The sequence below is a fragment of the Dipodomys merriami genome, unplaced genomic scaffold, assembly GCF_024711535.1.
Source record: "Dipodomys merriami isolate MVZ:Mamm:240054 unplaced genomic scaffold, mDipMer1.0.p SCAF_26, whole genome shotgun sequence".
In the NCBI taxonomy this organism is placed as follows: Eukaryota; Metazoa; Chordata; class Mammalia; order Rodentia; family Heteromyidae; genus Dipodomys; species Dipodomys merriami.
The window spans coordinates 20,378,211-20,392,537 of record NW_027204048.1 but is presented as its reverse complement, the minus strand read 5'-3'; the positions used below and the strand labels follow the sequence as shown (position 1 = coordinate 20,392,537).

The 14,327-nt window shown below is 38.1% G+C and overlaps 1 protein-coding gene across 9 annotated transcripts in view; it reads right to left on the bottom strand.

The window, feature by feature from the left end:
• LOC138837023 (transducin-like enhancer protein 4) overlaps positions 1–14,327 on the bottom strand; it is a 142,352-nt gene that overhangs the window by 90,017 nt on the left and 38,008 nt on the right. For 7 of the 9 annotated variants that reach the window (XM_070035801.1, XM_070035802.1, XM_070035797.1 and 4 more), the window contains one exon: positions 169–243. The exons of the other annotated variants lie outside the window; for them this stretch is intronic. In XM_070035801.1, coding sequence (XP_069891902.1) covers positions 169–243 — 75 coding nt within the window. The remainder of the gene's footprint in view (positions 1–168; positions 244–14,327) is intronic. 9 annotated transcript variants of the gene reach the window in all.

Genomic DNA, 14,327 nt, shown 5'->3' with positions numbered 1-14,327 from the left:
TTAAAAGCAAACTGTTTATTTCTACTTTGTGGTCATCTACTGGTTTTTGTTTTTTGCTGGGTTTTTTGTTTTGTTTTTGTGCCTTTGTTGGAATAAATTTTTTAAAGAGAAAGCCAGAGAGCTGAGGATAAACACTGAGATTAGAGCTAGAACGGAAAGGCCACGTACCCCGATGATGGCGTTCAGTTCTGCCATGGTCACCTGCTTGGCCCGTTCCACAGCTTGCACCACTTGTTGCTGGTGCTATAAATGAAGATCAGAAACAGAATACAATTATTTGTTTTCTACTCAGTCAGAACAGCTTTTCCTAACATGTTCTCTAACTTCAATTACATGCAAACCAGCATTGGGGCTTTTCCAAATTTCCAAATCAAAGCCACAGGTAAATGGGAAGTATCGAGGGTACATTTAGGTCCACGATGCAGACAGTAACTAAGTGGTAACCATCTGTGCCCCAATAAATGATGGTCCCCTATATCTGGTCCTATCAGCTTCAACTTCGCTTTCAAGTCAGGGGAGAACTTTGACTAAACATCTTCCAATGGTATTAACAAAAATCTTTCTGTTTTGTTCGTCCTCCCTTTTCTCTCTGTCATCTGTAGAAAAATATTATTTCCTACATGTACTTATCTTGATTTTTTTTTCCTGATTGTTGTAATAGAGACTAGAAGGTCGTTTAGAATTCAATGCTAATGCTTCCTCTGGGAACATGAAATATCCATGCTGGAATCTACAATAAAGGGCTGCACATTACAAATACCAGGGCTGGAAATGAAGCTCAGAGGTAGAGCACCCGCCTAGCACACGTAAGGCTCTGGGTTTATTCCTCAGCATTGCAAGAAAAAAAAAAGGATAAAATTTAAAAGTTGTACAACTGAAGTGTAAGGACTGTCAATATTTTTTTTAATTAATGTAACGGAAAAATTAAGACAAATTTTTTTTTTAGAAAAACTAGAATTGATAATACAGGAAAAATCTTTCCATCCATAATTCAGTTACAAAGAGAATAAATAAGAAATGATGTTCACAGTGGTTTTTTTTTTTTTCAATAGTGGGAAAATTAAGTACAAGTCTTTACATGGAGTCCTCACACACATCTGGACACATACAAATGCCAAGTATCCCCAAAGTGAAACTAAATACACTTAACCAATCTGATATCCAGACGACTCACAATCAGTCTAAAATAAGACTCTGGCCTGTCAATCTGGATTAGTAAATGAAGAACCAAAGGAACTGTGCTGTAAAATAAGAATCCCTCTGTGTGGATGGAAAAGTCTTGTGGTTCATTTCAGCTTAGCAATGTAGCTAACTTTACTACTTTCTTCACCAAGAAAGCAAGAAACTCAATTATGCACACGAAGAGCCATCATCAAATGTGGATTCCTTTTCAACTACCTGTTTCCCCATTCCAAAACCCTCAGATAGATATTTACTAAAGTTAATGAAGACCCCCACAATTTCCACCCCTGATGTGTACAGGAATAGGGAGAAGAACATGTGGTAAAGTAACTGCCCTAGTTATCTATATAAAACATAGGGTTCCTATCTTTGTTTTCTAATAGGAATGTGTATTTTAAATGTCAGATAATAGACTGTTGTACTTTTCAGCTTTTAATAGGCACTGAACTTTACACTATGCACTTTTGACCTTTTTAGTTGTAGGATTTCCAGTTTCAAAACATGAGCTTAAGCAGCAATCCCACAGAAGCCGAAGTGTACAGTGCCACCTTCAAGCAAAAATGCCATGTGAAAGTCGAGGTTCCAAGTTCAAGAATCCATACTAGCTCCAAGTTCAAGAATCCATACTAGCATGCATACATACATACATACACACACACACACACACACACACACACACACACACACACACACACACACACACACACACACACACACACACACACAAAGTTTAGCAAGAAGCAGTCTTATTAACATCTGTCTACTCTTTAATAAGATATTTGCCAAAATGAAATAATTTGTTTTTTCTTTCTCTGAAGTAAAATTCCTATGATAAAACTAGACAAGAAAGGCATAGTCAATGTAACTTCAGATTCCCTAAATAAATACTACCCTGACCAAGAACCAGGTCTCTTTTTCTTTACTGAGACCTTACTATGTACAAAGCATAGAGGTAACATATAGGTACTCTGATTTGGAGCAGTGATAGAAAGAGCAGCACTTGCAAAGCAGAGGGGGAAAAAACAAGTAGAGCTCCTGAAATTCATTTAACATTACACATGAGACTATAGAAGGCAATTGTGATGGGATTTCATACATTTTATGTTGAACAATCACCAAAGGCTACTTAAACCTTCCAAGAAGCTGAAATACAAGATCATACAAACATCCAACAAGCATATCATTCATTCTACTCATGTACTCATTTGCTCAAGTGCTGAAGCTCTTACCCTGCCATTTCTCTATCTACTGAAACAGCCCTGTTTTCATGAATTATTATCTACTCTATATTAAGTATTCAAAAATAGTTACATGACACAGATCTGGGAAATATATCTACTTGAGGCCTCTCTGCCATGAAGACTGTCCTGCGTCATAAACTGGAGACAACTGCTAAGATGGGCAGAGGTCCCTTAGGCTGTAGGGCTAGCTTTGAGGATCCACATTAAAATCAAGCGCAGTGTTTCAGAGAAAATGAAAAACTCACACCAGTGAGCCAGAACCCTTATCAGATGCTACTACAGAAACTTGCTACAAAGCTAAAATGACCATGTACATCATGATTCAGGTAGGCCCTTTGAATAGAAATACGCATATCTACCTGCACTTCAGAAGTAGACTTCTACTTTCTTACTTCTGATCACAACTCGTGAATCATTTGCTGCTTAAGGGCTTTCTGAACAGAAGCTTCATAAGGCAAACAATGCTTCCTCCCTGTGGCTCTGAAAGGTCTCAAAGCACCCTGATATTACTCACTCCACCACACAGTAAACACATTACCCCACAGATGCAAGAAGCCACCCACTAAAGAACCCAGGCAAGGTGTGAAAATTAAAACTCAGGAACAAAGAGCAAAAAAAAATCACAAAAAGGGAAATATGAAGACTTGAGAATGCAGCCCCAAGTCTCCCAAAAAAGTGGGCCAGGAAACATTTTATTTCCATCCATAGGTTTTAACAAATAAGCCTTCTGACTCAGAAAATAAATCAAGGATTTCACATCTTCTCAGAACTCTGATTGCTTTGCCATTATGTCAGCCATCTCTTCCGGGTTTACTTCCCCTTCCCAATTTGTCATCTACTCTCACTCCACCCTAACCTCATTTCCTGTCTCACTTCCTGCTTATCCCCTCAAGTGATGACAGACACTCCACCTCAGTCAATCTGCAGAAGACAATAGTCCTATTTTCTGTCCTATTGCTCAAGATACTCATTCAAATATGAGCCCCTGATTGAATGTCCCATTAGTACCATCAAATAAAATGCCACCAAGAACACAATAATTAATCAGTATAGGTAACTGGGAGTTTGAAGAAAACAATGTCTTATTATTCTTTTTTTTTTTTTTTTTTTTTTTTTTTGTAGGTCGTAGGGCTTGAACTCTGGGCCTGGGCGCTGTCCCTCAGCTCTTCAGCTCAAGGTGAGTGCTCTACCACTTGAGCCACAGTAACACTTCCGGCTTTTTCTGTTCTTGTGGTGCTAAGGAATCGAACCCAAGGCTTCAAGAATGCGAAGCAAGCACTCTACCACTGAGCCACCTTCCCAGCCCTACTTATTCTTTATTACATTGTGATTTACAAATATTTTACTTTTAACATAAAAAAGCAAATTGTGGTTGTGTAAGTTTGTCAGTTTATTAAATTGTACACAAAACCAGTATATTGTATCTCATTGAAGCTGATTTTTGAAAATACTATGATGTTAGGCATACAGGTATTATTGGGAGGGGGGGATGACTGTGAAATAAAATCCCATGTATCAATTTATTTTTACTACTTACTTTCTGCATCACAAAATTATTTTAACATCTGCTTAAATGAATAAAATAGTGAACTATTTTTCTCTACAAGGGAGAAATTAAAACAATGCCACCCCCCAGTAAGTCAAAAAAGCTTACTGTAGAACAGACCTTCATAAACCAATTTGTGTGCAGTGGTTATTTAAGGTATTAGCTTTGATTACAATGGAAATAGCTGACATACATATCCATACTTTAGGTATACACGCCATAGTTTTGGTATTTCTAATAGTAATTTTAAAGGTACTTTAAAAGACCACTACATTCCAACTTACAACTAGAAAAAAATATACCACGTATTGACAAAAGCAGGGGTAGAAGAGTAGAGACAGAAGATAAACTCAAATTCTTGTAACAAACCCATCTATTGTGTGACGCTGCAAGAAGATGACATACTAGCCCTGCTTCTCATAGGAGCGTAGCCATAAGGGCACCTTTTATAGCACAGAAATGTAGGATACAAAAGACAGTTAAGGCTTTTCAGGAGGGAAGACAGTACACTTGCTGGAGCACCAGGAAAGCCTTTGTTTTTCACTTATTCAAGTATTTATTGAGCACGAAATGTGCAGCAGACACTGTATTAAGCCCAGACGATGAGCCCGATGGACCACAGCCCCAGATCTCAGAGTTTAAACTCTACCAAGGAAAACAGTCCATAAATTAGTAAGCCTTGAAAGGCTCCACAAGTGCATCCTTACTGAGGATAACTTCTGTAAGAAAATTATGGGATGTCATGCAACAATTTATCAAGAAAATACCTTAAATCTAGTTTCGGGGCTGGGTAAAGATTCCCTAAGGAAGTTAACCTGACAACTGTGACCTTAACGGCTTTCAGGAATTCTGTGAATAAAGCATGAAGAGACAAAAAACTCTAGACAGAGGAAAAGATAGGGAAAGTTCATTTAATGAAGGTAGTATTACACTCAAAACAAAACTGGGTTTAAGAATACAACAAAAAGAATTATAGGTCAGTTTCTTCAATAAAGTCATAAAATTCTCAATAAAATGCAAGTTCAACAACACATTAAAAAATCATATACTACAATCAAGTTAGTTTATTCCAAGGATGCAAGGATGGTTCAAAAATGGTAAATCAACAAACATTGCACAGCACACAAAAAGAATCAAAGACAAAAATAACATGATCACTTCATTTGATGCAGAGAGATCTTTTGGCAAATTTCAGCATCCTTTTATGATAAAAGCTCTGAAGAAACTAGGAAAAAAAGGAATTTACCTCAGTACAACTTGACACCTACAGTTAAGCACATACAAAACTCTTCTTAAGTAATAATGAGACAAGAATATCCACTATCTCCACACCTAATTCATTATAGTACAGGAATTCCTAACCAAAGCAATAAAGCAAGAGAAAAAAATAAAAGGGAGCCAAATAAAGAAGACAAATACCTGTTTGCATATTAGATATTATTCTTATATGACTGAAGATTTCACTTCAAAACTTCTCGATCTGATAAACAAACACCAGGTAACAACACTCAACATACAAACACACATAACATTTCTGTGAATCAACAATAAACAGGATGAGAAAGAAACGTCAAAATGGCTCCATGAACAATAGCTTAAAAAAAAAACTAGATATAAACTTAACCAAGGAACTGAAAGACCTCTAAAATGAAAACTACAAGAACCTAAGACAGAATCGAGGACTTTAGAAGATGGAAAGATCTTCCAGATTCTCTCTAATCAAAAGCAACCTACAGTGTGATTCAATGCAAACCCATCAAAAGCCCAATGTAGCTCTTGGCAGAAATAGAAAAACCAATCATTATGACCTCAAGTATCAAAAGTAATCCTGAAAAAAAAAGAGCAACATAGATGTATCATAATATCATAGTTTAAATTATATTACAGAGTCCTAATAACAAAAACACCATAGTATACTTACACAAAAACACTCACAATAAACACAGAAGACCCGGAAATAAATCCACAAGGCTACTGCCATCTGATTTTTTAAAAAGCACAAACCCTAATAATGGAGAAAGGACAATCTCGTCCACAAATGGTGATGAGAAAATTATATACATACAAAAGACTGAAACTAGACCCTTATCTTTCACCCTGTAGAAAAATCAACCCCAAATGGAGCAAAGACCTTAGTTTAAGACCTGAAACTTAATGATGATGATGATGATGATGATGATGATGATTACAACAATGACGAAGATCACAGGACAAAAATATAAAAAGGGGACTATTCAGAAGCAATCAATAGGAGCAGGGAGAGGAAAATACGAAGAGTGAAGAGGATCTAAGTACATTACAGACACACACACACACACACACACACACAAACACATAAAGACACACACAATGCAACCTACTACTGATTGAAAAGTGAGGGAAGAGAAAAGGAATGTGGAAATATACTGCAGAGGATGAACTTGTTCAATGTATATTACAAGCATCTACTGAATTATCACAGTTATCCTCCCTTACACTATTAATAGAGGTTAATTAAAATAAAGGAATTTAAATAATAACACCACTAGGAAGAAGAAATTAAGAAAAGTCCCTTTTACATCTCTCAGTGTCAGGAGGTGAGTATAGGGAACTCAGTTGAGGAACTATGTAGGAGAGAATTCTGTCAGGTCTTCTTTGATATAAAGGACATACAAACAAAAGCTCTTTTAAATGGTGGAGGAATTCACAAAAAGAAAAATGAAGACAAATGTATGAAGACATATGCATGATGAGGTATACTCTACACAGCTAGCTATGTGTTACTGAGAAATGAAATCTGGAAGGTAGGACAAGGTGAAATAGTAAAGGGTTTTTGCATGACATGCAAGAAGCTGGACTTTATCTTTGTAGGAAATCAGACATTTTTATTAAGTTTTTGAGGAGCTGAGTGCTATCAGTTCTGCATTTTAGTAAGATCAATCTGGTTAGAGTAAAAACAGGTAGAGCCAAATACTTTAGACCAAAAAATACCTTTCCTCCTAATAGGAATCATTAGCTACATGTATAATAAAAGTCAATAACAGCAACTCAAACTAGGAAGAACCTATAGGGATCATGAGACCTAGATGCTACTAGTACCCCAGTCACTGTTAACAATCAACAAAAAAAAGACTATTTCCAAATGCACAGATTTCCAGATGTTGTCTGAGGAGTTGATGGAACTGCAGTACCAACCATAGGCCAAAAGCCACTACTCAACCAACTGTCAATTAAGTCTTCGCCTGAAGTATTTCCTATGAAAAAGAAGTCACCATATTTCAAGTTCCAACATTTTTTTTTCATTTGGGGCTCAGTTTTACATCTGCCTGTGACTTCTTTGAGGTAATATGACTTTATCTCCAAATTCCCCTCCACTGTTCTGGCACTTCAGGCATTTGGAAGTGGCATGCCGTAATGCGTGTTTCTAGGTTCCTTTCCTCCAGGTTAAACATCCTTAGGTCACTCAATGATTTCTCCGTCTTACTGGCTCTAAAAGTACTCACTCACTATCCTTCAGGATAATTTTGTGGTCAAATCCAATGTGATGAGAACTGTATACTCCAGGTAGAGCTGAGCATCTCAAATCCAAATGAAACCATCATTCCTAGAACATCCAACTAAAATCCTACTATGCCTTCTTTGTAAAAACTCTCAATTTTCTGACATAAATTAACTTTAAACTTACTTAAACCCCCCAAAGCAGTATTCTAAGAATTTTAGTGTCACACAAACACACACTCACACATACATACACAGAGGTAGATTATATAATGAAGAACTTACAACTATAAAGCACAAAGGGAACAAAGGATGCATATACAGGGCTTCCTAAACAATTTTGGCTGTGGAAGGAGGGATCAAAACTGTCAGGGGTTCACTTTAGGAAACGCTGCCCTAGACTTCTCACTACTTATAATTCGGCCATACTTCCTCCCTTCTCACAGAAAGATAGTATTCGTCCGTGGCATGTTCAATTATCTCTACTGATCCGAACTTCCTGCAGTTTTAAAACTGTTGGGTCCCATTCCTCTTTGTTCTCTGTGGGTGTGTACCTGGAGCTCCTCTTCAAGTCCCAAGCCCGCCACCACCTGTAACCTATCCTAACTGCCGCATCTGGAGGCAGCAGGAGACCCCCCAGGCACCCAGGTCCCTCCCCCACCTGCTGTGGCCACACCTCCTCTCCCCACTGTAAGCCCACCCCTCTGCACACGACATCAGTGCAGCCAGTGACTGGGTTCTTTCTGGCAAATGAACTCTCTCCTTCCTGACTCCGTGGAGGTCTCCTTTCTCTAACCCCTCCAACAAATGTATTTCATGCTAATGATATGGTAGCCAATGGCCACAAAATGGGTAGACACTGCATATGTACAATGTGGCTAAGGTGGCAAGGTTTTTTCCTTTCCCGTTATCATTAAGATGCTGTGCGGAGATGTTCCCATTTCACAGTTCATTTCTCTTTTGAACAACGTCACCCTGTCCTTTGCTTTCCCCCGTTTCCCCATCCTTGCCCGCAAGTTGCACAGTTCGTTTTCCACATCATCTATACTGAATACCACGGGTGCATTCTAACAGCAAATTTTTAATTTTCTTTTTCTTTCTCTTTTCACTACTGGAGTTTTAACTCAGGCTTTTTGCTTGCTACCCAGGCACTGCATCGTTAGCCCTTTGACATCTAGTTACTTTTGATACAGTTGGATGGCCTTCTGCTGAGGCTGACCTGGGCTGAAATCCTGTTTATGCTTACCACTATAGCTGGCACTCATTAGTTTCTGCATACAAGGATTTGCTCTGCCGTCTGTGGACAAGCAAAGACTGCCAGGAGGGAAACCAATTTGCTGGGGGGAGAAGGGGAGGAATTTACCTCCCTCCCGACAATCAACTTGTATTTCCTGAGGCTAAAAGGACCATAATATGCCACTATCATGTAATAACTGTCATCCAAACACATAGTCAGATAGGCAAAAAATAAGTCAGCCAAGAATTGGGAGAGAATTATGTTCTCTGCTGGCTCATTCAACATTATGGGGGAAAATACTGCAAAAGAAAGGTTACCAATGCCCACACATAAAATAAAAGGCAGACATTTGGATCAAATGCTCCAAAAGCTCAATCCTTGTATTAATCCTTGCAAGACATTCTGTCCATACACAATGTTGTTAAAATGCATTGCATACCAGCACTGAAGAAATGGCTCCAAATGGGAAAGATGGAAAGCAGACATGCTCTGTGCTAGCTGCCAATGCTTAATGAACACTCTGAAGATGGTCTTAAGGGTGTCACTGCGTGCTTATCAGGGGATCTCTGGTGATTTCAGCCAGGCCCACCTACATCAACGCTTGCTGTCACCACCATTGTTTCTTTACAAAGTTAACAAGCAACAAGAGGAGTGACCTCGGTGGACAGCTTTGCCATCAGTATATGCAACCATTGTATTGTGTTCATTTCCACCCTAAGGCACAGTACTGAAGTCACTGATCACAATTTTCAACTTTCATTCACAATTTTTCCCTACATGCAAAATGCAGTTCAGAGGAATGCAGTACGTTATTAACTTGGGTGCTCAAACAACAGTATCTGAAATCTCTGAAATGTTTTTCCAGCAAAGAACCAGATTTATAGTATGTTTAATTGTATATTAAATGATACATGAGGTTCCGTTCTAACCTGTTAGAATCCTAATTCAGATATATTTATATCATCACTATTTGTTTCATTAATTTTCTACCATTAAATGTAGAGTATCCACAAAAATCTACAGACTTCTGTGGTTTGAAAAGGCATTATTTAGTACAACTTACTAGAAAATCTTAAGGCAATTTTAATAAAAAGATCTAATTTAAAATTAAATTTGCACCAGAAAGATTATGTTAGAATGTGGGCTAGGTAGTAGGTGAATAGTTGAATAAAGATTAAAGACTAAATAAAATCCTTCATTCCTAATTTTCATTTTATAATCTAAAAATGCAATTAAAAAAATTGATCGAAGAATTTTTGTTACATGTTGCAAAAAGAATGGTTTGAGTTCCTCATCTCATTTCCTAAAACAGTATTGATTTAAAGTAACCGATGGATGGGAAAAGCAGCTCTGTGACGTGCACACCCAAGCCCCAAGTTCGTTCTGTAGTCATCGTAAGGCACCTCTAGTGGCTCTTCCATCAGTTCCTAAGCAGCTGCATTTCAAGGAATAAAACAAGACAAAACAAAAAACAACAATAAAAAAAACCCACCTAGCTATGGAATTATAGGACAAAGGAGGCGGATGAACATTTCCCTGGCACCAAAGACCCAGAAATAATTTATAAAACACAGGTAACAAGGATCACTGGTTGAAGAAATGAGAATTAGGAAGTCACTGGTGATAAAGAAACACTTTCTATACACCCAGTCTATCTCTTTAAGACACACACATTTAAGGTTTCTTCCAGTTAAAAGTGGTTTGCAACCCAAGCCATTATAAAGGATCAATGTAACTTAGCAGAAACAATAAACGTGGACCAACTTTTCTGAGAAATCTTCAAACTCAAGAATGACTTATCCAATATTTTCCATAATTTCTTGAGCAGGAAAATTGTCACTCACTGTTTGATCCCACTGTTTCTGGTTCCAGGGACAACACACACACACACACACACACACACACACACACACACACACACACACACACACACACACACACACACACACACACACACACACACACACACACACACACACACACACACACACACACACACACACACACACACACACACACACACACACACACACACACACACACACACACACACACACACGGGTAGGTGTGAGGAAAGAAATACCTCATGGATTTCCTGAAAATTTGTTTTTTAATTAAATAGTATTTTCCCTCCAATAAATCTATAAAATATAGCAGGTTATGCATGACCTGCTCTAACCCATCCTTCAATTGAGAAATGTCTTTAAGTGACTTGGTGCTCATTTTTTAAAATGGGCATAAGTATGAACGAGGTATAGCCCCTTGGGGTTATGTAGATAGTATACAGAGCCCATATCCATTCATGTATGTTTTCTATCCTCTGTAAACTTATAAATGATAAGTAAACTCTTGATTTACTTGATTAGTAAACTCCTTGCCAAGATCTCCACTATAGGGGAGAGACTTCTATAACAAGAACTATGTAATGTTTCATATATTAAGTGAAAGGTAAAAATGTACATTGTCACAGCTCGAATTTATATTGACACACCACTTGCAATAATAATCACTGTTTCTATTTCATGCATAACACTGTCTATCATAATTGTCAATTGTAATTGTCTAATGTAACTGCTAGTTGTTTCCCCTTTTTTTTATACTAATCTAAGTACTGGGTAGACATAATGGGCCCTCAGGTAACATTACATTTCCAAGTCTCCTTGTAGCTGGCCAGAGGCAGATAACTATGTTTCAAGACATTCCTGTTGGATATTAGCAGGACATGGTTAAGGATAAGGGGATACCAGTACTGAAACAACATCAAATTACCAAAGCAGCTATCGCTGCTTCAAGACCAAAGTCTATGGAACAGAGAAGCTTTTTATCTTGCTTAAACCATAATTCCTCTGACCTCTGTTAAAACAGCCAAAATACCCAGCTAGATCACTAATCCTTATATAGCAACAACTATTGTGCAGGTATCCCATTATATGAATAAGCAAAGTGTAGCCCAGAGAATCTAAGTATTTTGCTCAAGATCTCTCCCCCCCGCCACACCCACAACACACTGCCTGTCACGTAACATGGCTCTTCCAATGAACTCTGGTCCTTGTCACCAGAAAGTTTCTCAAAAATGCAAATGTCCCCTGAGGAAAGAATTATCAACTATAATGTAATAAAATTTTTACCAACTGACTTGCAGCCTACAACAAAATCCTAAACAAATAAATAAAAAAATAAATAAAAGCCTTTGAAGTTTCCAAAGGTCTTTGGAACAGCTTATTGATTCCCATAAAACATCTCATATTCATCTCTAAAATGACTTACAGAGAAGTAAGACTATCAAACCTACAATTCACCTCCAAATCAAGTTGTCAACTAAATGTCCACTGTTTAATATTTAATCTAATAGATTAGGGCAAAAATAAAATATTCTCCTCCTTCAGAGAGAATCTGCAGGGGCTGAGTGCCCAGTGCTAGAGCCACAAGCTCAGTGACTCTCACAGGAAGACTTGTCAGCCAGCGCATTCTGAAATGCTACCTTGAACTCTTAACAGTTTTTACTACTTCCTCTTCAAATGTCTTAGGACAAAACAAAAACAAAAAAACCCACTTGAAATAGAATTCAGTTCCCTGGAATTGCAATAGAAAATGAGGGAATGTGGGAGCCAGTGGCTCCGGCCTGTAATCCTAGCTCCTCAGGAGGGAGCTACAAGGATCACAGCTTGAAGTAAGCCCAGGCAGCAAAGTGAGTGAGACTCCTATCTTCAGTTAACCACCAGAAAACCAGGAGTAGTCCTGTGGCTCCAAGTGGTAGAGTGGTAGCCTTCAGAGAAAAAGCTTGGGAGAGTGACCAGGCCCTGAATTCAGGCCTATGACCGACAAAGAAGGAGGAGGAGGAGGAGGAGGAGAAAATGAGGGAATGAAGAAGAGTTTGCTAACACTGGACTTATTCTTTCATTTTATAGGGATGCTAAGACTCTCCCAACACAAAGCAAATAAAGAGTCCAGATTAGGATAAAGGCTACTGCTTTTTGCCAGGTTGTAACAGGGACATATAGTTTTCAATCCACATTAAAACTGCCTTACAGATACATCTTTTTGGAAAGTGGATAGGGCAGAGTTGAAGGACACTGCTGGCACGCTTCATTTTTACAGAAGACTAAGGCCCTACAAGCCATATTCTGAAACTGCTGATGAAAAATAACCAGGGATGTTCAGCTAGAAGCCTGGGTTCAGTATTAATTTAACTTTTTTTTTCCTTTCCTCTTTAGAGAGTACATTAGAGGAAAAAAACGGTCAATTCACATTATTCTAAAATGCTATGATTTAAAAAGGGAGGGTCTCTATAAAACAAACTCAAGAGCTCTGCTCCTGCTGCTGATATGGCTGCCATCACCAATACTACCAATATTCTACAGCTGGAGGTGCTTACTATGTTCTCAATTACCCAATTCAACCTCTGGCTCCACGCTGCTATTCTAATCTTCTCTTCTAATCTTCTCTGTAAGATGAGGAAACTAAGGCTTAGAGAGCTTGGTGTGATTAGAGTAATCTGCATAATTCATAATCTTGAACTCAAGATTCAGCCCAGAGATGACTGTCATTGCCTGAGTACTTTTTGTTTATGCAACTGCTAACCTAGAGTTGATTATTTGTACTTCACCCAAAAATCAGATCTATTTGGGGAGATAGAAGAGCTTTACTCCTTTGAGATGTGCCTCTTAAAGAAAAGTTTGAAGACAAGAAAAGTATAGATCTGCCTTCCCCATTTCAAACAGCTAAAAAAAGGAAAAACTGAAGTGGGAGAAAAGAGCAGCCCAGACAGCTGAGAGCTCCCAAGTTCTCTCTAAATTCTAGGGTGGGGATCCTCGAAGGTCTAAGCAAGCGCCGCAAGTGATGGCTGCGCACCCGGGAGCAGGTGGCAATGTCTTTGTCTAATGCTTAGGACTCTGAAAGTAGCTGTATGTGTATTCCTGTAATTTTTAAATGTTTTAGCGAAATACAGAAAAATTCTTTTCCATGATTATTATATAGACAAACTTTTAAGAACCTATGAGCTACAATAAGGCAATTCCTAAGGAAAACATTCTCAGTCAAAACCAAATTTATTTAATAGTTGTCAGTCATTATTATATACATTTTTTAAGTTTGAAAATGTTGCAAGTTATACATAAACAATATTAAGCAAGTGTAGCAATCAGTATACAAGGGCTCAATTGAAGAGTTCATCTATGCTAGCTATACATTAGATGAAAGCCTAAGGTCCGGAATATGCAAAGACCTCAAGAGACCAAACCCTCCAAGAACCAACAATCCAGTTAATAAGTGGGCAGACAAGCTAAACAGAGACGTCTCAGGAGGAGTAGAAATGTACAACAGACACAGGGGAAACTGTTCAACACTTCTGACCATAAAGGAAATGCAACTGAAAACAACACTGAGATTCCACCTCACCCCAATTAGAAGGGCCATCATCAAGAATACAGACAACAACAGATGCTGATGTGGGACTAGATGAACCCTAATAAACTACTGATAAGAATATAAACTTGTTCAACCACTCTGGAAAAGTTTGTGGAGATTCTTAAAAAAAAAAAAAAACTAAAAGAACTAACAGTATCACTCTAGGGAATTCTTCCAAAAGATTACAAACCAGACCAGGATACAGAAAAGCCACCAGCACAGCCATGTTCATTGCTGC